Source organism: Marmota monax, unplaced genomic scaffold (assembly GCF_021218885.2).
Source record: "Marmota monax isolate L192 unplaced genomic scaffold, Marmota_monax_Labrador192_F-V1.1 WCK01_AAM20220418_F8-fsc00063, whole genome shotgun sequence".
In the NCBI taxonomy this organism is placed as follows: domain Eukaryota; kingdom Metazoa; phylum Chordata; class Mammalia; order Rodentia; family Sciuridae; genus Marmota; species Marmota monax.
Window position 1 is genome coordinate 741,987 of NW_026693726.1, and position 20,917 is coordinate 762,903.

General features: G+C 33.2%; 1 protein-coding gene across 14 annotated transcripts in view; it reads right to left on the reverse strand.

Annotated features, from left to right (window-relative positions):
• Positions 1 to 20,917, reverse strand: part of Hnf4g (hepatocyte nuclear factor 4 gamma) — a 261,440-nt gene that overhangs the window by 125,585 nt on the left and 114,938 nt on the right. For 10 of the 14 annotated variants that reach the window (XM_058584393.1, XM_046460556.2, XM_046460554.2 and 7 more), the window contains 6 exons: positions 18,988 to 19,143; positions 15,899 to 15,986; positions 13,083 to 13,235; positions 12,720 to 12,956; positions 11,595 to 11,717; positions 6,674 to 8,259 (listed from right to left, as the gene is read on the reverse strand). In XM_058584393.1, the coding sequence (XP_058440376.1) occupies positions 8,138 to 8,259; positions 11,595 to 11,717; positions 12,720 to 12,956; positions 13,083 to 13,235; positions 15,899 to 15,986; positions 18,988 to 19,143 (879 nt within the window). In that variant the 3' untranslated portion in view covers positions 6,674 to 8,137. Of the gene's footprint in view, positions 1 to 6,673; positions 8,260 to 11,594; positions 11,718 to 12,719; positions 12,957 to 13,082; positions 13,236 to 15,898; positions 15,987 to 18,987; positions 19,144 to 20,917 lie in introns of those variants that run through there. The other 4 variants (XR_006855302.2, XR_006855304.2, XR_006855301.2 and 1 more) reach the window with 1 other exon arrangement.

Here is a 20,917-nt window from a genome sequence, read left to right on the forward strand (position 1 = left end):
TATCAGAATAGATGAAGGAACAGAGATATAAACCAAAAGAATGCAAAGTATTTTCAATAACATAAATAACAGAAAATTTCCCAAACCTAAAGAATGGAATGGAAGATCAAATTACAAGAGGCTTCCAGGACACCAAAATTAAAAAATCACAGCAGACCCACACCAAGACACATTATAATGAGAATGACTAACACAGAAAATAAAGGTAAAATCTTAAAGGCTGTGAGAGAAAAATCAAATTACATATAGGAGGAAACCAGTTCGGATCTCAGCTGATTTCTCAGCCCAGACCTTCAAAGATAGGAGGTCCTGGAATAATATATTTCAAGCTTTGGAAAAAAAAAAGGATGCCAACCAGGAGTTTTATATGCAGAAAATTAAGTTTCAGATTTGAACATGAAATTAAAACATTCCATGATTAAACAAAGAATTCACAACTAGAAAGCCTACACTACAGAGCACTCTCAACAAAATATTCCATGAGGATGATATGGAAACAAAAAGTGAAAACCAACAAAGGGAGGATCTACACTAAAGTGACATTCAACCAAATGAGAAACTAAAACAAATCAAAAACCAGAAGTAAATAAAAATGACAGAGAATACAAATCATATCTCAATAATAACCTTGAATGTTAACAGCCTAAACTCATCAATCAAAAGACTTAGACTGGCAGATTGGATTAAAAAGCAAGACCCAACAATATGCTATCTTCAAGAGACTCACCTCATGGTGAAGGTGAAAGGAAGGGTAAAACTTATCACTCATGTGGATTACATAAATAATCCATTCTCATTTCAGATGAAGTAGACTTCAAACCAAATTAATCAGAAGAGACAAAGAAGGACATTTCATACTTCTTAAGGGAAGTATATATAAGCAGGAAATAAGAATTATAAATATGTATTCTCCAAACAATGGAGCATCTGTGTACATCAAACAAACCCTTCTCAATGTCAAGAGTCAAATAGACCACAGTACAATAATATTGGGTGACTTTAACACACCTCTCTCACTATTGGAAAGATCTTCTAAACAAAAACTAAATAAGGAAACTATAGAACTAAATAATACAATCAATAACTTAGACTTAACAGACATATTTAGAATGTTTCATCCATCAATGAGCAAATATACCTTCTTCTCAGCAGCACATGGTTCTTTCTCTAAAATAGACCATATCTTATTAAAACAAAACAAAACAAAATAAAACAAACTAATCCTCACATGTTAAACAAAAATTAACTCAAAATGGATTGTAAAATTATGAAATGTTTACACTTGGTGAATGGTTAAATAAACTGTGGTATTTCTAAAAAAATTAAGTAACAGACATGAATTAGTGAGAACATTTCAACTACTAAAAAATTGAATCATTTTTAACTATTTTTATTTTCATTTACAAAAAATAGCATGACAAATACATTATCTAATTAAAATAGATATAATTATCTAAAAATAATTCATTGTATTTTTTGTTGATCTTTACTAATGAAATATAATTTTAAATTATGACTAATCATCTCATTTAGAAATCACAATTGCTCATTTAATTATTGCTGGGAACTCTTTTCATCTTGGAAATTTGGAAATGTATCCACTGTGATCCCTGCTCACCTGGGATTTACTGTAATTTGCATTAAACAACAACAAATAAATAAACACTATAAATAGAAGTAAGTGAAACAAATGGTGTGGCAGGAGAAAAGATGATGAGAAGCTTGTAGAAAGATTCACAGAAGTGTTGAGTGTGACACATTAACTGAAATCTTGAAGGACCAGTAGAAGCAAGTCAGTAGTTCAAAGAAAAGGAGAAGGCAGAAGAAATAACCTGTGCAAGGAATGAAGCTAGACGTTTGTTATGTGGGACTCTTCCATTATGAAATCCTTAACTACAATATTTTCTTCTAACCAAACTCAGGTCCGGCCAACTTTTCCATGTCAATTGCTATTTGCAAACATTTGTAGGTGAGGCTCATCCATACTCAACATCTATGTTTTTCCCTCCTTTTTTTTGAATTTTTTAATATTTATTTTTAGTTTTTGGCAGACACAACATCTTTGTATGTGGTGCTGATGATCAAACCCAGGCCGCACGCATGCCGGGCAAGCGCGCTACCGCTTGAGCCACATCCCCAGCCCTTAATTTCTTTCTTTTTTTTAAATTTATTTTTTAGTTTTAGATGGACACAATATCTTTTTTTTTTTTAATGTGGTGCTGAGGATCGAACCCAGTGCCTCGCGCATGCCAGGCGAGCCGCTACCACTTGAGCCACAACCCCAGCCTCTCCAATCTTAATTTCTAATATCTGCAATACTCAAATCACACATCCTACAAGTTATACATATTCATCTGTATATCACAGAAAGATCAAGGAAGGGTGAAGGTAACTGCAGGGCTACAGGATGCTGTGCCAAGGGCACAGGCAAAGAGCAGATAGTAATGCAGAGTTGAAGAATCACTGGAGGTGGAAGAATAAAATTTTTAAGGAACCAAGGTCCTCACTTGCTGTACTACTGAGCTACATCTCCAGCCCTATAGTCTTAGTTTTGCATGTAAGTCAATTTTTAATTAATTTTTGTATATGGTATGAAGTATGAATCAAAGTTCTTATTTTTGGTTATGAGTATACAATTTTACTCTCCTTTGTCATGACTGGTTTAGCTTTTTATGGATCTTCATTATTCCCCATAAAATTTTGAGTAAGTTTTATTTATTTTTTTTGTAGAGCAGCATATTCTTTTATTTTAATAATCACCATAATTTATTTAACAAGTATACTATTATTGCTATTTGGACTATCTTCAATACTTTTGTGCAAAAAGTAGTCTTCTCCATATGTAAAGGAATAATATTTTAAAATTTCCAGTTTAAGTACAGCATGAACGTCAGTGTTTTAGGATGAATACAGGACGTGAACTAACGAGTTGGATCACATGTGCATCAGTTAAATCAGCTGGTGGATGTCTGTAATTTCAGCTACTTGGGTGACTGAGCAGGAGGATAGAAAATTCAGGGCCAGGCTAGGGGCCATAACAAGACCCTGTCTCAAAACATAAGAGGGACTGTGGTGTAGCTCAGTGGTAAAGCACCCCTGGGTTCAATTCTCATTACCACAAAAAATAAAAATTAAAAAAATAAAAGTCCTGAAAATCTTTTTGCATATAATCAAATACATAGAGAATGTAGAATGTAAAATCGGTGGAATCCATGGGTACATTCTCAGAAACAAAACTGACAAATTAAAATGTATGGGTGTCTAACATACATTGCTAAATTGTCCTACATAGGAATCATATTTTCTCTAGATCTTGTGCTAGTGACTATTTCTCTAAAACTATGTCAAATTTTTGGGATTTTTGCCAGATAGCTAAAAATAGTTCTTTGGGGGTATTTATAATATTCAATTTTTTCTTTCTTTTTTTGATGTTGGAGACTGGTAAGCACATGGTGTACCACTGAATTACACCCTGAAAACTATTCGTTTTTCTTAATATCAATGAGCTGAAATTGAAAATTGAAAAGCTTTTCATGTGTTTAAGGAATATTTATGGGATTTTCTTGTGAGTTGAATTTCATATTCTTTGCTTGTCATTCTATATTATTTTATATTTATGGATTCTTTCTTACTGATTTCTAGGATCTCTTTTTTTTTCCTTTAATTTTTATTGTTGGTTTTTCAAAACATTACATAGTTCTTGACATATCATATTTCACACTTTGATTCAAGTGGGTTATGAACTCCCATTTTTACCCCGTATACAGATTGCAGCATCACATCGGTTACACATCCACTGTTTTACATATTGCTATACTAGTGTCTGTTGTATTCTGCTGCCTTTCCTATCCTCTACTATCCCCCCTCCCCTCCCCTCCCATCTTCTCTCTCTACCCCATCTACTGTAATTCATTTCTCCCCCCCCCCTTTTTTTTTCGTTTTTCCCTCCTTCATCTATCCTTGATACTGTAGTTTTCCTGGAAATGAATTATAATCAGGACCGTTTCATAGTTTTTCAGCATTTTGGCCTAAATGTTTCTCATTGTGTTCTTTATAAATTTGAATTCTGATGGCAGTGTAATCTATACTTCATAAAGCTGATTTTTACTAATTTGATTTTTTGATGACACAAAATTCTTATTTTGATGAACTGCATTTTTGAACTATTTTTAATGATATACAAATACAAATGAATAATCTATTTTGTTTCAGGTTGGGTTTCCTCAAAATTAGACTCTGAGATTAGTATGTTGAAATGGTAGTCAAATTGCATTCAATGACAGTATTAATACACTCAATGTGTTGTCTTTAATTTATGTTCTTCTGACTCAGCGAGGACTGTTCCTTCTCCTCTCACTCTATGAAATTAGAATGTATCTCCTATACTCTATTAAAAGAGATATTAAAACTGTTTTTTAGTATATTAAAAGATGGTTTGAAATAATTTAAATAGTAACTTCTAATGTAAATTAAAATATGTATTTTTAAAAATATTGAAGCTGGGGCATAGCTCTGTGGTAGAGCGCTTGCCTGGTATACAAAAGGCAATTCCCAGCACCAAAGACAGAAAAAAGAAGTGAAAAGATGTGGGTGGGTTCTTTCATTGTAGAAAGTTAACAGGTAAGGTCTGAAACTTAAAAAGATAAAAAAGTGTGATATAAACATGTTTTTAAATTATGAAGAAAAAAATACCAGACAAAACAGCTCCAGTATTTGAATGCTATTATGGCAAAACAGAACATGGTAAAAAGAGGGGTCCCAGGAAAGAGGGTTACAAGCTTACATTATAAATGTTAAATGCCATTTGTCTTTTATATGATACATGCATATACCTGATAATAGTAAAAATAAAATAAAATAATAGAAAACTATAAAAATAAAATTTGCCAGTCCTCATGATGTAGAAATTTCATGGAAATTTTAAATATGAACAGAAGGTACCAGCAATTAAAACATCTAGGTTCACAATTTGTGTGCCAAAGGATCCATACACAGAGATTAAATCAATTTAGGTGGTATATTTTAGTTACTGTGACAAAACAAAAAGGCAAGCAAAACTACACAATAAAAGCATAAATGTGAGAACTGTCCCTTCTACTGTCATCCAATTCTGCAATTATTTAAAGATGTGCTAATTTTAATTTTTTCCTCAACCTCTAGCAACTAGTGTTAGACTCCATATCAATTAAATTAAATGACCACATAAAAGATATTATCAGTATCTAAAATTAAGAAAACACTTTTGATAATTAATTGAAACACTCCATTTCAATTATTTTTTTTCTCAGTTTTTATTTAGAAAGTTCAAACAAAGTATCATAGTTTAGAAATACTTTAATTTCATGATAATTTAACATTTTAAAAAATCTACTTATTTTTGATTTTCAACAATGAAATTTATAAAAATAATTTTATATTTATAAAATGAATTGTTATTTCACAATAAATTATTCATTTCTATTACCTAAAAAACTGTTTTATATAAAAGCAATAAATTTCCTCATCTATATTTTTAAAATATGCTGAAAACATTAGTTCATTTTTTTTTCAGCATTTTTGGCAGTACAGTATATAAAAATATATTACAAATTCCCTGACTGTAGTTATTAAAACAAAAATCATTAGTAATAATTCTTTAAGGCAGACATGTTTTCTGTTTGTGGAGAAATTAGAGCCTCACTGCAACAAATTTTAATTTTACATCTTAAGGGTGTTTGTTATGGTCTGAATGAATGTGTCCCCCCCAGAAACCGGAAATGTAAATGCTAATACCATGTCAATGTGATTATTAGGGGTGAGGACACTGGGAAGTGGTAGGCTTCAAGGGTGGAACCTTCATGAATGTTATTAGTGCCCTTATAAAAGAGGCCCCAGAAAGTTCCCTCCCCCTTCCTCTTGTGAGAACAAGCAAGAAAGTGCACCCTCTATGAATTAGTGCCATGATCTTAACTTCCCAAGGTTGAGAAATGTGGGAAATAAGTTTCTGTTGCTTTTAAGCTTCCCAGTTTATGGTATTTTGTTATAGCAGACTAGCTGGAGTAAAAATATTTAAATATCACCAAAAAAAAAAAAAAAGCTGGGCTTTTTTACAGGCCTGTAATCTCAGAGCCTCAGGAGGCTGAGGCAGGATGAATTCAAAGCCAGCCTCATCAATTTATGGAGACCCTAAGCAATTTAGCAAGACCCTGTCCAAAATAAAAAAGGCTGGGATGAGGCTCAGTAATTAAGCGCCCCTGCCTGGGTTCAATACCTGGTACAACAAAACAACAATAATAATAAAATGAAATAAAAAGTAAACAAAACCAAAAATATGTTTGTATTTTATAAATAGAAAATAAAAATTCCTATTCATGAAATATACACTCGATTAAATTTTCAAAAAATTAGAGTTAAAAGATTTTTTTCTCTCTCTTCTCTTCCTTTTCCCTCTCTCACTCAATGATATATTTTACAATTTTACAAGGGTAGCAGCTCTTGATGAAATATTATTGGTTCTATTAAATCATTGATAGGTTTTACATATCAATTTTTTCATTTAAGAGCCAATGAGTTAGTTAACATTAATACAACCTTTTTCTTTGTAGGGTAAGTGATAGTTATGAAATCATAATCTTAAAAATGTTGAAGTGCCCTGAACTAAACAAAACAAAGCATTTGATTAAATATCTTACAGTTTGGAATACTCTTTCTTTTATTTCTTTGTATATATAGTTGATAATCATTCAACCAGTTTTCCCTGCTTCAGCAAGCAAGTAGTGAGAGACAGGAAGAGAGAGGAGTCGATGCTTCATGAGCCCATTCTTAACTATTTTTAAATAAACTTGTGCTGTTGATACCAATTTTTCAGGGCTGTATTCCTCAGTCTAGAATTAAACATTCAGTATATTCCTGAGCTGCTGAATTTTTGAAAATCTGCTAAGTCGGCAATTCCAATTTGTTTTTGCTCTCATCAAAATCTATCTGATATGTTTGTGAATTTCCTTCAACACTTTAGGAGAAAAGCTCTCATTAAAAGAACACAAATGATTTCTCATTCAGTTACAACAATTTCACACTCATCGCTGGTAGTCAATCCTAACTCTGCTGTGTGTATTTAAATACCACGCTATAAGAAACCATTTCTTTGTGCATATGTATATATTCTCACTAAAGTCAACTAGAGCTGGGTTTGAATGTAGATCTCTTATTCTTTGGTTTTATGAACTTTGGTTATATTCCTTGAACCCTCAAGCTTCTTTATTTTTAAAAGAAATGGTAATACCTCTCTTATAGACTTACCATGAGAATTTATCTTCCAGTTCAGTTCTCCCAGAGATATCCAGCATTAGCTGGAACAGGCTTCCTTCACAAAGATGATTCCCCTGGCCTCCCTGGGTGCAGGTTTGTGATAATTTCTAGTCAATGGATGACTATTGCTAGATTGTTTGAGGAGAGAGAAATAAATGTCTCTCTTGGTTTAAACATTGTTTTAGGGGCATCTTTGTTACAGTTTAGCTTATATTCTAACTGATATCTTAGACTACATCTTCAAACATAGATTTCAAAGAGTATACAGTTATTCTTAGAATGGCTTTTTATAATATTCTGAACTTCAGAACCGTGAACCAAAGACATGCTTGTTGGCCACAGAATGCCCATAAGTAGTGATTCTTCTTCAAAGAAATGTCCTCTACTCTATAGTTACTGCTTTATTTTTCTAATCTGCAAGTTTATAATTTATAAAAAAAAAACCCTGGTTCATTTCATATTAACCTTGGATTTCTGATCTGTTCTTAGCCAAAAAGAACACTTAGTTCTGCATCACATCACAGCAAAGCAATTATTTACAGATTTAAATTAATATTATGAAAACAAATGAAAGTAGTACATAAGATTTAACCAGTTCAGGCACAGTGCAGGGGCAGTTGGAGACTATATAAACAAATTCCAACTCAAATGTACATTGGTTGCATATGAAAGTTTTACACCATAGCAAAGACAAACAAAATGAGCATATAAACAAGAAAACAGGACACCATTTTATAACAGCACCATGAAGAAGCCTTGGCTAAGAGTTTGCCAAAAGTTATATCCTGAGATATTTCAAGACCAAAAGCCTTTCACATTTGTGCAGTGCTATTCAGAAGTAAACACATTATCACAATTGCTTTTGTTTGGAGAGGGGCTGGTGTGAAATGACTGAAGCTTGATTTGAAGCTATTTTGTACTGTTCTTGTCCAGAGCCTTGTGGTGGTGAAGGTAGTGGGGTTTCAGGAGTTGCTGAAAAAGAATCATAGAATTATCTGTGATGGTAGCACTCAACCTCTCCACCCCCATTAGCCCTACATAATGCCAACATGCATTATTATATTTTGGAAACATTTTTTAAAAGATCATATGTAAAGTACTGATTTGTATAATGCATTTTCAGTGTATAGGCATACTAGGGGAAAAGCAATCTCAGCTTCCTCCCCAAATAGCATTAAATAGCAAAAGATCATGCACACACACAAAAATCTTCATAGTCACTTTTTGGTATTCCTTTCCTAAAAGCATTCATGAGCATAATTTCCTAACAAATGCAGTAGAAAGAAGTCAATGACAAAAATTAACAGAATGTTAGTTTTTTCAAATATTAGTAAGCAATCTTCATAATATTTGCAATCAAAATGCACATAAAATTAAAATATATTTGGTTTGGATTCTACTAATTCAGATATATTAGATGGCATAAAAAATTAGAATTAAGATACTTTATAAGTGTTCTGAAATCTAAGCTATAATCAGAAGCATCTGAAACACACTGGCTCTGATGCCTCACAATTATTCTATTACAGTTGAGCTTGCTGGTCCCTTCCCCTTCAATGCAAAGAGTAAGCATGAGTAATTAAATATAAAAGAAATTGAACTGAATATAAAAAGTTGTAATTTGAATACTTCACTGTCTAGAATAGTAATTCTCCCTATTGGAAATTTTACCATATAAAACAATCCAGAAGCTATTCTGGAATTAAAAAAAAAAAAAAAAAAACTTGAACTATTTTATTACTCACAGTTATTATTTCATATGTTTAACAAAACTAATGGCTTGGAAATGTTTGGTCAACCTGTGGCACTGTAAACTTATATAGAGTTTTATTTTTTCCCCTCAGTTTTTAAAAACTCTACATAAAAACAAGAAAAGTCCCCTTTACCAGTCATTAATACATTAATTTTATTTTATTGTTAATATAGATTAATAATTACTTATAAATAACATTTATATATGTAGTTTGATTGACAAAAAGAATATCCAAAATTTTCTTTCAAATTATTTCTGGATATTTAGAATGGATTTAAAATTGCAGTGGCCCTCTCTGAAAGTCCAAAAAAAAAAAAAAAAAATGCATGAACTTAAATTGTTGAATGAGTTTTGGCTTTGCAAAAGTTATACATCATTTTTTAAAAGCAAAGTCAAGTTTAACTTTACAAGTGATTCTCATAAATATTATGCTGAAAGAGGGGAAATTAAAATTGTGACGATGAGATTCTTAAAATATAAGGAACAGCAAATACGTTTTAAAAATACTAGAACATTAGCATTTAAAAGGTAAAAGATTCTACTCCAATAGGCTTCTCAAACTGCCTTGCCAACGATGCTTGATGTGTTGTTACTATGTTTTACTCTGGAGTTTATGAATATTTGTGATTTGTGAGAGAAATGATTGCCTAGACTTTCTGGCACTGAGCTCTCTTCTCTCCTTCCTCTTATTAATTTATTAAATATTTTGCAAAGATGGTCCTAAACCAATCTCTTTCAAATACATTGGGACCGACGCAATAAGTATGCCATATTGTTTACAGAATTTGTATTTTTTCCAAACAATTCCATTTCTCATGAAGTCAAAAAAAATTGTTTTGGATACAATTTGCCCAAAGCTCTACCATTATTTATATCTAAAGGACAGCATGCCGTTCTGTAGTCTCAACTTCCCCTGCTACTAGCTAGCAATCAAGTGGAACTCCCAAAATTGTTATTACATTACATGTAGCACTTGGCTAAAACACATTGCAACTGGTTATTAAAGACTATTGTAAATTCACTAGGCAATGCAACTGTTAATAATAATTATATCACAATAACTCAAGTCACCTCAGTGAGACAGCTGGTTTGGCACTCAAAGGCAATGAATCCAAGGTAAATCTTGAATTCACCAGTATAAATTCAGAAGCAATCAGTTTTAGATATCTTTATCAAAAAAATGTTTATCGCCAGAGTAGCTTAGAAAACTGGACTCTGCATTAAAGCTCCAACAATATCCAGTTAACTTAACTACTAACAACTTCTAATATTTACATAGTCATTTGAGTTCCAAAGAGAAGCAGTTCTTACTTTGCACAACTCTGCTACACAAAAACTACAATTATCATGGCTTAAATTGCACCACTCTTGTAACAACACTGTTCAAATTTCAATTCCCATGGTAACTCATGTTAACTGTAATGCATAAATATAAAACTTCACTACTAACTCTTCCATCTACAAATGCCTGCATAAATGACAGATATGTTTTGTAATCAGTTACTGATTACATCTGTCTGATTGATCACTGAACATCTTTTCTTCAGTCCACACACTGGCAACAAAGTTTAAAGTTCCATTGGTTCCTTACCTCCCCATGATAAATTCATGTAACATTTTACGAAAAAAAAAAAAAAAAGGATAACTGAAAGAGAATTGGCCAGTTAAGATGAAAGCAAAGAAACGAAATGCAGGAAGTGAAATTCAAATCCAACATAGCTGAACATGGGAACAGGGACACAGCCATTGTCTGAGCCTCTCAATATTCAGCCAGGAAGTGATGGAAGAAAAACTGATGAGGAAAATCAATGTGATGAAAGGAACGACATTGTCGCAAAGAAAGTCAAATCAGCAAAAACCTTCGCACCAAATAAGTTCTCAGAGATATTTCAGGAAATTAAACATACAAAGGATCAAATGTTGGAAAAATGATCCAAACTTCCAAAGGAGTAAAATTCATCAGGACACAGAGGACATTTACACTTCCAAATTGTAAATTATAAAAAAAAAAAAAAGGGCAGAAAGCACTGTGCAAACTAATCTTCACTATTCACAAAGAAATAAAAAACTATTTCTCAATGTTTCTAATGTTTTAGAGTAAAAAAGATTATTCAATTTATCTATACATTTATAAACTATAGGTAAGTGAGTTCTTAATGTTTTGACATTTTTAAAGATCATAAGCAACACAATTTTTCCACTGATTATTAGGATTCCTTTGGGTGATTGCAAGTTATATGGTCCTTTTATGGTCCTGCACCATCATGCAGAGCTAGGACTACCTGTCTGTTCTTTTGTGTTCCTAAAACCCATGAAGTTCACATTTTTTTGTATGAAAAAAAAAAAAATCTTATCTAGAGAGAATAAATAGCTAAGTGAATATACAATTTCCCACAATTTAGTCCTGGAGAAAAAATTGTACCCACTTTATATTTTTTTTATTTATTTTTTTTTTGCAATTTATGGGTACTATTGGAGACTTACCCAAATTCAACTATTTCTCAAATAATTAAGTTTCAGAATGTTGTGGTAGAAAAGTAGCTCAGATACTTACAGATCTGGTCCGTATGAACCAATGTTGACATGGGACCTAAAAGTATAGTTTGTCCAGTTAATGGATCTTGAGACAAATGTGGGTGCATTGGATGATGAAGATGGTTTCCATCATTGGAAGCACCTAAAGAAGATAAAGATAGATGCTTGCATTAGTGATATTTATGGAGAATGGCAGGTTTATCTTGGCACAAATATTTGACAGCTTAAATATTGCTGTTTTTTGCCAAGTGCTTTTTGAGAATTCAAATGTAAATTGATAGAACCACTATCATAGTAAAGACAGTGTCAGCTTTCACTGCACATTGGCTAGATGGATGTTGTAGCATAATGTTGTTTATTAATAATGGACCTTGTGTGCCATTTCCTGGAATCATTAGGTTTACTGCGTATTATTAAAACAATTCCAAGAATCACTTACCTCAAGTTTATGGTATTTGGGACCACCCTAATACAATAATCAACCTTTATTTCAGAAAGATATTAAGCACCAGAAAAGTTAAAACACAAATAGTGATTTTATAAGGACATGTAATCTATATCAAACTTTAAATTATTTCTTAACTTATTCCTCACATTTTATTTGCAGCATTAAAATATCATTTTCTTCTTCTACAATTTTGTGTCAAAACCCAGGAGCAAAAATGTTCATTTTAAGCTATTTAGTATGTGTGTGTGTGTGTGTGTGTGTGTGTGTTTAGGCTATTTTAACAATACATATATTCTTTAAGATTTAAAGGAATTAGGAGATACACACACACACACACCACACACTCCTCAAGAGGTCCTAAAAATAGTTAATGCATTTCTATTTTCCTTATATGGAAAGATTTGAAAATTGAAGTAAAAGGGACTATGGAGGAAAGATGGTGAATTCTGGTAAGAATGGGGATTTGAATCTTTTCCAGTATTTTTATCCCACTCTAAAGGGTTTTTGCAGACTTTCTAAATGTAACAAATTGAATTTATTATGTCATGGCAGAAGAAGATAAAAATCAGGAGGAACATAAGGCAACTTGAAAAGATGAAATAAATGTGGACAAAAAGTAAATAAATCAGGCAAACATGCTCTAAGCTACTTAGTGTGATTTGAATCAATATAATAGAAATTCTTAAATGTACTCACCACCCAGTAGCATTTCCTGAAGCAGGTTGTCAATTTTAACCATTCCAAAAAGCTTCACAAACTGTATTTGCTCGATCATTTGCCACGTGATGCTCTGCAGCGTGGGCAGGAGCAAGAGCAGCTCCCCAAACCTGCCCCGGGAGTCATACTGCCTGTCGTTGATGTAGTCCTCTAGACTGATCTGCACTTGGAACCGCATGTTCTTAATTTTTACTGGGTCACTTAGTCCTTTTGCATCTAAGAAAGAGACAAAAGGCACAATTTGAAGATTGAATCAAGCTAGCGTATGAGAGGAGCTATTCTAATACGAAAAACTAGTTTAATTGTCATTATTTTATTTTTAAGGGGATTTTGAAAACAAACCTGGGTCAAAAAATACAATTGCCTTCAAGCAAGCATACTCATTGTCATCAATCTGGATTTCCTGAAATGGTCGGACAAGCTCATCGAGGACCCGATTGGCCACACGGCTGATCTCGACTTCACAGCTGTTTCGGTGAATGACGTAGTTGTTGCCTAGGAGAAAAAGAAAAAGGAACTACCTCCTCACCCAAATTGTCAGATATTTAAGGTTTTACAAACCAAGGTTTAGAAGGAGTCGTTAGGGCTTCATCTCTCAGTAGTGTTTAGTGATGTTCGACCTTATGAGTACTTAAAGGATCAATAACAATGATAATGGGATCACATGCATTTTAACAACCTCACTGGCTGGTGATAGCACAAAAGTACAGACGAATACAAGCTAATAATTGACAGGGGAAAATCAAAATATAATGATTAGCTCTCCTCTTTGTCAGTCACCTATTAGTGTCTTACTCATTAATGAACATAACACAAATCCTAAAGAATCTTCCTTGCTTACAGTGGATTAAAAACAGCACTCCTTTGGTGCCCCAGGCCTAGGAAGGAATAAGAACTATTGAGACAGTTTTAAGACGTCTGAATAAAGGAAGTTGATTTTTCAGAATGAGCATGTGTATTCTCATGAGTTCCCTCCATGGATGGTACATTCCCTCTTCTGAGTTTCTTTAAATAGAGGTGAGATGACCACTGTAAGGAGCTGGACTTAAAGGAGTTCATCTATTGGCTAGAGAACTGAATCACCCAACCACCTCAAGATCTTTCTAACTTAGAAATTCTCTGGCTATAATATGATGAATGTGCTGGTTTCTGAAAGAAAGCTAAATTATTATTTTCTGTTTTTATAAAAAGCATAATATTCCAAATTCTTCCACTGTAGTCTAAGACAACTGTTACATTTTGGTATGGTGCATCTCTTCTGTGGTATACACTCCACACCACGATGCTCTGCCTCACCAAATGCCCAAAGTGACGGGACCGATTGACTGAAAACTCCACAAATATGTGAAACAAAATAAACCTTTTAAGCTGATTATCTCAGATCATAGTAATAGGAAGTTGACTAACAAGGATCTTCAGGGTAACAATATGTCCAAAGTATTCATTCAATGTAGCCTCACTCTGTTTTTCCACCCAGCTTTATTGAGGTATGAGAGTCAAAAACATTGTATATATTTAAAGTATACTGTAATTTTGTATTTGGGTATCCATATACATTGGGAAATGATTATTATAATTAAGCTAATATATCCATCCTCTCACATAATTACCCTTTTCTGTGGGAATCTTAACCCTTTCTTACAAAAAGTTAACTATTAAGTGTAAAATGATTTAGAATTATATAACAGACACTGTTTTCTAGGGGATATTGCATTCAGATCTATAGGGAGAACACTATTTGAGATGCTTATTAGGAATGCAGAAGTGTTTAACAGAATTTCAGGGCCTAGTCTGCAGTCATGTGATATGGTTTAGAATTCTGGCTCTCTCCTACCTTTATGCTCTTAGATAAACATAATCTGCCTCTGTTTTCTCATCAGCAAATTGGACTGAACAGAAGAGTACTTATTTAAATGATTAAATGAGAGCATGTATGTATATGTAAAGAACTTAGAGCAGAGCATTTATGTAATGAGCCCTCACTAAACCTTAGCTATTGTTACATTGTGTTCCATTCATCTATCACAGAAAAATTAACTCATCTGCCCAATGAGGGAGCACAAACCAGAAAACCCAACAACTGAGGAGGCCAAGGCAGAAGGATTGCAAATTGAAGGCCAGCCTCAGGAATTTAGCAAGACCCTATCTCAAAATAAAAAACAGCTGGGAATGTAGCCCTGTGGTAAAGCCCCTGGGTTCAATCCCAGTACTAAATAAACAAACTACTCAAATTCTCATTTTGCACAAAGCATGCAGAGGTAAATCTAACAAACATTAGAAGGATCTCAACACTCAAAATCTAATTAATGGAATGAATCTAACAGAATCATGTTATATACATATATAAATGCACCAAAGAGAATATGTCCTTTATGTATATGGAGAACATACCAATCAAAAATAAATAAATAAAGAACTGAAAAGAAGATAAGAAGATAGAAAAGCGAAAGGGAGGAGGAGAGGAAGGAGGAATGGGTATTGAAATAAAATTTCTTGTATGTATATATTTATGTCAAAAGGAACCCAGATACTATGTATAAACATGATGCTGTCATAAAAAATCTATTTTATGAGTTAAGTAAAGGTGGAGTATTGGAACAATTAATGAAAACAAATATTTCCATCTGAGTCTTTCATCTTCACCTGCCATCCTATTTTGCTTTTTCTATCACTTTTATAAGAATTCTTCAAACATTACATCAAACCTTTTTCCCTGATCATTTTATAGTATATTAGGGGCAATGAGGTCCTAGTGGTTAATCACATTAGAGTATAAAATAGTTATTAAGCAAACAATGAAAGAGTGTGGAAATACACTGGAACTCCACAGGTAGTCATTTAAATCACTAATTCTTTGCTCTGCTGAGACTTAACACACCTCAATACTATATTTATTGAGCAACATCTCCATTTCATTTTTAAATGTTAATGGTCCCTGATCATTTCACTGTTCTCTGAACTTACACACAATCAAGGCAAGAAAGTATAAAGCTGAGTGAGGACATAATCAATTAAGTCCAACCTGTGAAGCAAGAGTACCATTGACAGTGTCTGTGAATGCTTGGGACATATAGAATAGATCCTGCATATTATCTGAAGGATGAAATAAAAGAAATGATTTCTTCTTAAATTAAAAAAAAATGTATATATACACTTACCCAAAAGCAAAATATCTTTATACATCATGGATCTTTTCGTAGCTCCAAGCAGTAAGTGCTCCCCTGCGTGAGCTCTCAACAGGGCCACCTTAATGAAAAATTCCAAGTTTAATAATTAATTATAAAATATAATGATTAAAAGATGGCATAATATGTGATTAAGTTTCAATGTTCTTTAAGCATGGGGCTTTTTTTTCATTTTGTTCTAATAAACTATAATATTCATAGGCACTTGCTATCAGTAATCCTTCTAGTTTTCTACCCTAGTATGTCAATAGAAAGTATTTTCGAAATTTCTAAAAGTACCTAACAAGTGACACAATGGCATGAGAAGAAAAGCAGATCAGTTCACTGTTTTGGAGGGAAACAGAATCAGGCTAGAGCTCAGATCTCAGCTTGACCACTTAGGACCCTTTAACTTTGGTTAGGTCAACCTATATGTTTGGGACTCAACTGATTTCATCTGTAAAGTGGAGGTAGAGATAAAACATCTCAGAGTTTGCTCATAACGACTAAGGTATAAAATTTATGTAAAACATAATTTCCTGCACAAAATAAACTAAATAAACAAAAGCAAAGCAAGGACTTGTAGTGAAAAAAAGAGAGAGACCTGGATACTGCCACCTTCCAGGTTGAGCTTCTGATTCTGTGCATTGAGTTCTACAATGAGCTTTATTCCTATACTCAGCTGCAGGTGTGGGCACCACCACAAGGAAGAATAGGAAGCATTTCAAATGCAATGCCTACAACGTCAGGCTTCTCTGATGTTTTAATCACCTTAGTGCAAAATGTTTGTTTACATCCAAAAAGGAGTCTAACTATACAGAAAATCTTAGTGCTGCTTCTCAAAATAAAAGCCAAGTCCATCCACTGTTTTCAGGAGTCCAGGATCTTGTCATTTGTGGCCTGGACCATCCCCCTACACTCAATAGGTATTTTTGCTTTCCTTCTGGGTTCTCCATTATACATCCTTCTACATCATTCTTCAAAGGGATACTTTTAGAATAGTAACCTCTTAATATCATCCCTCTGCTGAAGACTCTTTAATGGTTTCTTATTGTTCTTAGGATACAATCCAAACTCCCCAATCATGGCTTCCTAGGTGATGGAAGAAAGAGGGGAGGTTCCATGTTCTGCCTCTGATCTCCACATCTCTGAGTCTCTGACTTTATCTTGAAACACTCCTTGTTCACATTGTTCCTGCCTGACTCACAACCCTTGCACATGCTTGTTCCAGGACCCAGTATGCTTTCTGCTTGGATCTCAATGTGCCTGACCCCTTGTGAATCAGCTCTCAGGAAATATCTTCTCGGATCCTCACTATAAAGTATCTCTTTTCATCCCCAGTCATTTTCTAACAACTCATTCTATGTCATTTTATAGCATTTTATAGAACTTTTCCCCACCTAGAATTAACTTACTCATAATTTGTTTATTTTTTATTGTCTGTCTCTCCCAAATAAAAAACAAACTTTATGAGACTAGTAAGACAGTCTGTATTTTCCTGGCATATTACCCCATAGCGCCTAAAACTGCACAGGAGTCTCCTAATAAATATTCATTGGATAAATTTAAGGAATGAACTTAACAAATCTAGGGCTCAGTTTCAGAAACTGTGGAGATAACACCTTATACCACAGAACTCTCAAGAGAATTAAATGAAATAATGTGATTGATAATGTATCTTAAAGCTAATTCCACAGAACCTTAACCACACCACAATACACATTCACTAAACCATGGCTATTAATTTTATACTGTTAATATTAAGTGTTAGTTAGCAAACAAAACCCATTTTGACTGGTTACTGGATTTCAATTTCCCAGTATTTAAATCATTGTCTTCATGCAAAAGTCAGCAACTTTTAAACAAGAATGGTCATAAAAGTATAAAGCTGATAAATAACGTAACCTTACTTATATTGCTTGGGGTGAGATTAGTAGGTTTTAGCAATTTAGTATTATTCATTCTGGCATAACTTTCTCAGTCAAGCTATCTTTATGATATGTCAATAACAGTGACTCATTCCAGGAAAGCAGTTATGGAACATTTTAAGAATTATTTCAGATTTCACAGTATTTTTTTTTCTTTGTAACCAGGTGAAATGTTCTTTTAGAAATATAACATCTCACTTTGTAGGATAATTTTTGTTCTCTGTGTAAATATTTTGCATGGTTTTTACACAATCATTCCCCTCCCCTTTATTATTTCTTTGTTTTTATGTATCAAAGATAAAGAACACTGGTCAAAAGGTGTATAAATATAACTGGGTATAACACTTAACATGATTGTTTTTCTCAATGTGATAAGAAAGGAAACTTTCAAATGATTTTCATCTACTGAAAAAATATATCCTATTTAGTACAAAGAATTCAAAATGAATCTGAAACAAACTAAACTTCATAGACTTATTAGGAAATCCAAGCTCTTAATTTATTAAAATATCTCAACATATATAAAATATAACAATGCATGTATCAGGAAAAGATGACTGTGTCTAATTTTTATAATTTCTCTAGATTTCAGATCATGAATCTGTAGACTTTTTTCCACAACTGTAATTTTTATATAATAAATGCTAGAAGAAAATTAATAGCACAAAGGACAAATCTTACATTTTAATTGCATAAAGCATCACAAAGACATCAACTTATCCTGTTGGGTTTCTGTTTAGGACTGGCCAGGTATTTCTGAGGGATTTTATGTGGGATCTTAGGGAAACCCAAGATACCACAATTTGCCTTTTACCCCTGGACATTTGCTCTTCTAATACCTTGACTCAAAAATGATAGTTACTTGCTGGTCTTTTTCCCTTACATAAGCTCTTGAAACTCCAAGAGGGCAGAACCGTGTTTTGATCAACTCTTATCCAATCAATAAGTCTGCAAGACCTCTAAAACAGAAGTCAAACAGTAATGCCTCTGTATAGAACAAGAAGGGGAAAAGATAAGAAGACCAATCCTTTTCTCACAAGGTAATTTCTCCATTGCCTAATATAGTAAATGTGATACAAATGGAATTCAAGGGGCACAAAACTAAGGAATTTTCAAAATCTGTTTTAAAGCAGTCACAATGTCTTCAATTTATACCTGGTCATCCAGTGGTAACTCACAGAAGGCGGGAATATATTTAGCCCATTCCACCAAGACTAAAAGCTGCTGTTTCATAGATTCGCAGACATCACCAATACTTGCAATTTTCTTAACATTTATGTCAGTGCTGACCCCAGGGCTTGAGGCTGAGATCTGGCATTAAGAAGAACATTATATTCACTTATCATTTAAAATAATACATAGCACTATTTCCCTGTTTCCCCATAACTGTGTGAAGTAAACACTACTGAAGCAGGCAATATCATTGTCACAGGATCTTGAAATGTATTAAACATTCTTTAATTGAGAAATAAAATACATATCGGTTTTCAAGTAAAACTGAAAGCAGTCAATAGATAGCACCACACTCTGACAGCAGTATCTTATTTTAAAAGCCAAATGTTTCAACTAAGTGATCACAATTTTGGGGGAGTTTCACACTTCAATAGGCTGCATAAAGAGATAGGTAATGTCCACATGAAATATGCTTTGTGATTTTATTTATAACTTAAAATTAAAATTCCATTAAGGAAGTCCATCTTCAATTTGTTGCTCTTTACTCAGAATACATTTATTAAGTGGATAAGGTTTACCAAATTGGGAAGAAAAGATTTAGACAAGAAACCAGAAATACTTGTGATGCTGCATTAAACAAAAGCCCATCAAAATAAAACTAAGGGAACCAAAATCTGATTCAACTATGTTGCAGAGCTTAACATTTAATGGTACATTTTTAAAACTCCAAATAATATGAATAATACAAATACGTGGTGTTAAAAAGTGATTTAAAATACTATCTAAAAGTTTTTGTGAACTTTGTTTTTGAACATGAATCTGTGTGTGTCTTCATGTGTACCCGGCACTTCCTCACAGCCCCCGCTTAAGCCATTCTGTAAATGGTTTATTGGACCATCAAGTAATCTTCAAGTAATAATGATGATAATGGGAATGTCAACCTCATCATATTACCTTTGTGTTATCTAAAACGAAAGTAGCTTCACTGACTCTTTATGAGAACTGATTACTTACCTATTTCATAATTTGCTTTATAATAGAAAAATATTATTTTTACTTTATAATAGAAAAATATTATTCATGTTTCTAGTAGGGGCAATGCTAAAATAAACTTTCTTTAAAGGATTTCCTCGCTGGATCTTTAAGAGGTTTATTTTTATGCATGTAACTAATTATTTTAAAAATTTTAGACCTGATATTATAGAAACTTAAAATAATAAAGTTGTGTTTCCTCTGTGCTTTCTGAATTCTGGGTCTGCATTTAAATACCTGTTTCCATAGCAGACATCAAGGTGACTTCTTAAGTTCAGAAATCATCTTCAGAGAAAGAGGCCCTAATGACAGTCTTCACTATGCTTCACAGAAGTTATAGCAACTGATCTTATAGAATCAACCAATAGTATAAAATACTTCTTCCCCCTCAACATTGTGGTATGCAGTAATAACTTTTTTTTTTTTTTTAGGTACAAGAGATTGAACCCAGGGGCACTTAACCACTGAGCAACATCCCCAGCCCTTTTTATGTTTTATTTTGAGACAGGGCCTTGCTAAGTTGCATGGGGCCTAGATAACTTGCTGAGGCTAGCTTTCAACTTGCTATCTTTCTGCCTCTTCCTCCAGAGCCACTGGGATTACAGGCATACGCCACTACACTTGGCCATTAAGAACTATTAATCAACCTTATAAACAAACTCTTTTCTTCCCTCGAACAATCTTAAACTGAAATTCATTTGCTTGTTCTTTTTATAATAGGGTCTTGTTAAAAAAAAAAAAAGTCAAAATCAAATCAGCAGTCCCCCTAATGCTTACAAAGTAAAAGCCTTAGACTTGTGTAGGTGTGATTTACTTTAGACATGAGCACATTCAGATGAAATAGATTATTTTAGCATTATGCTGATATGCAAATAGACAT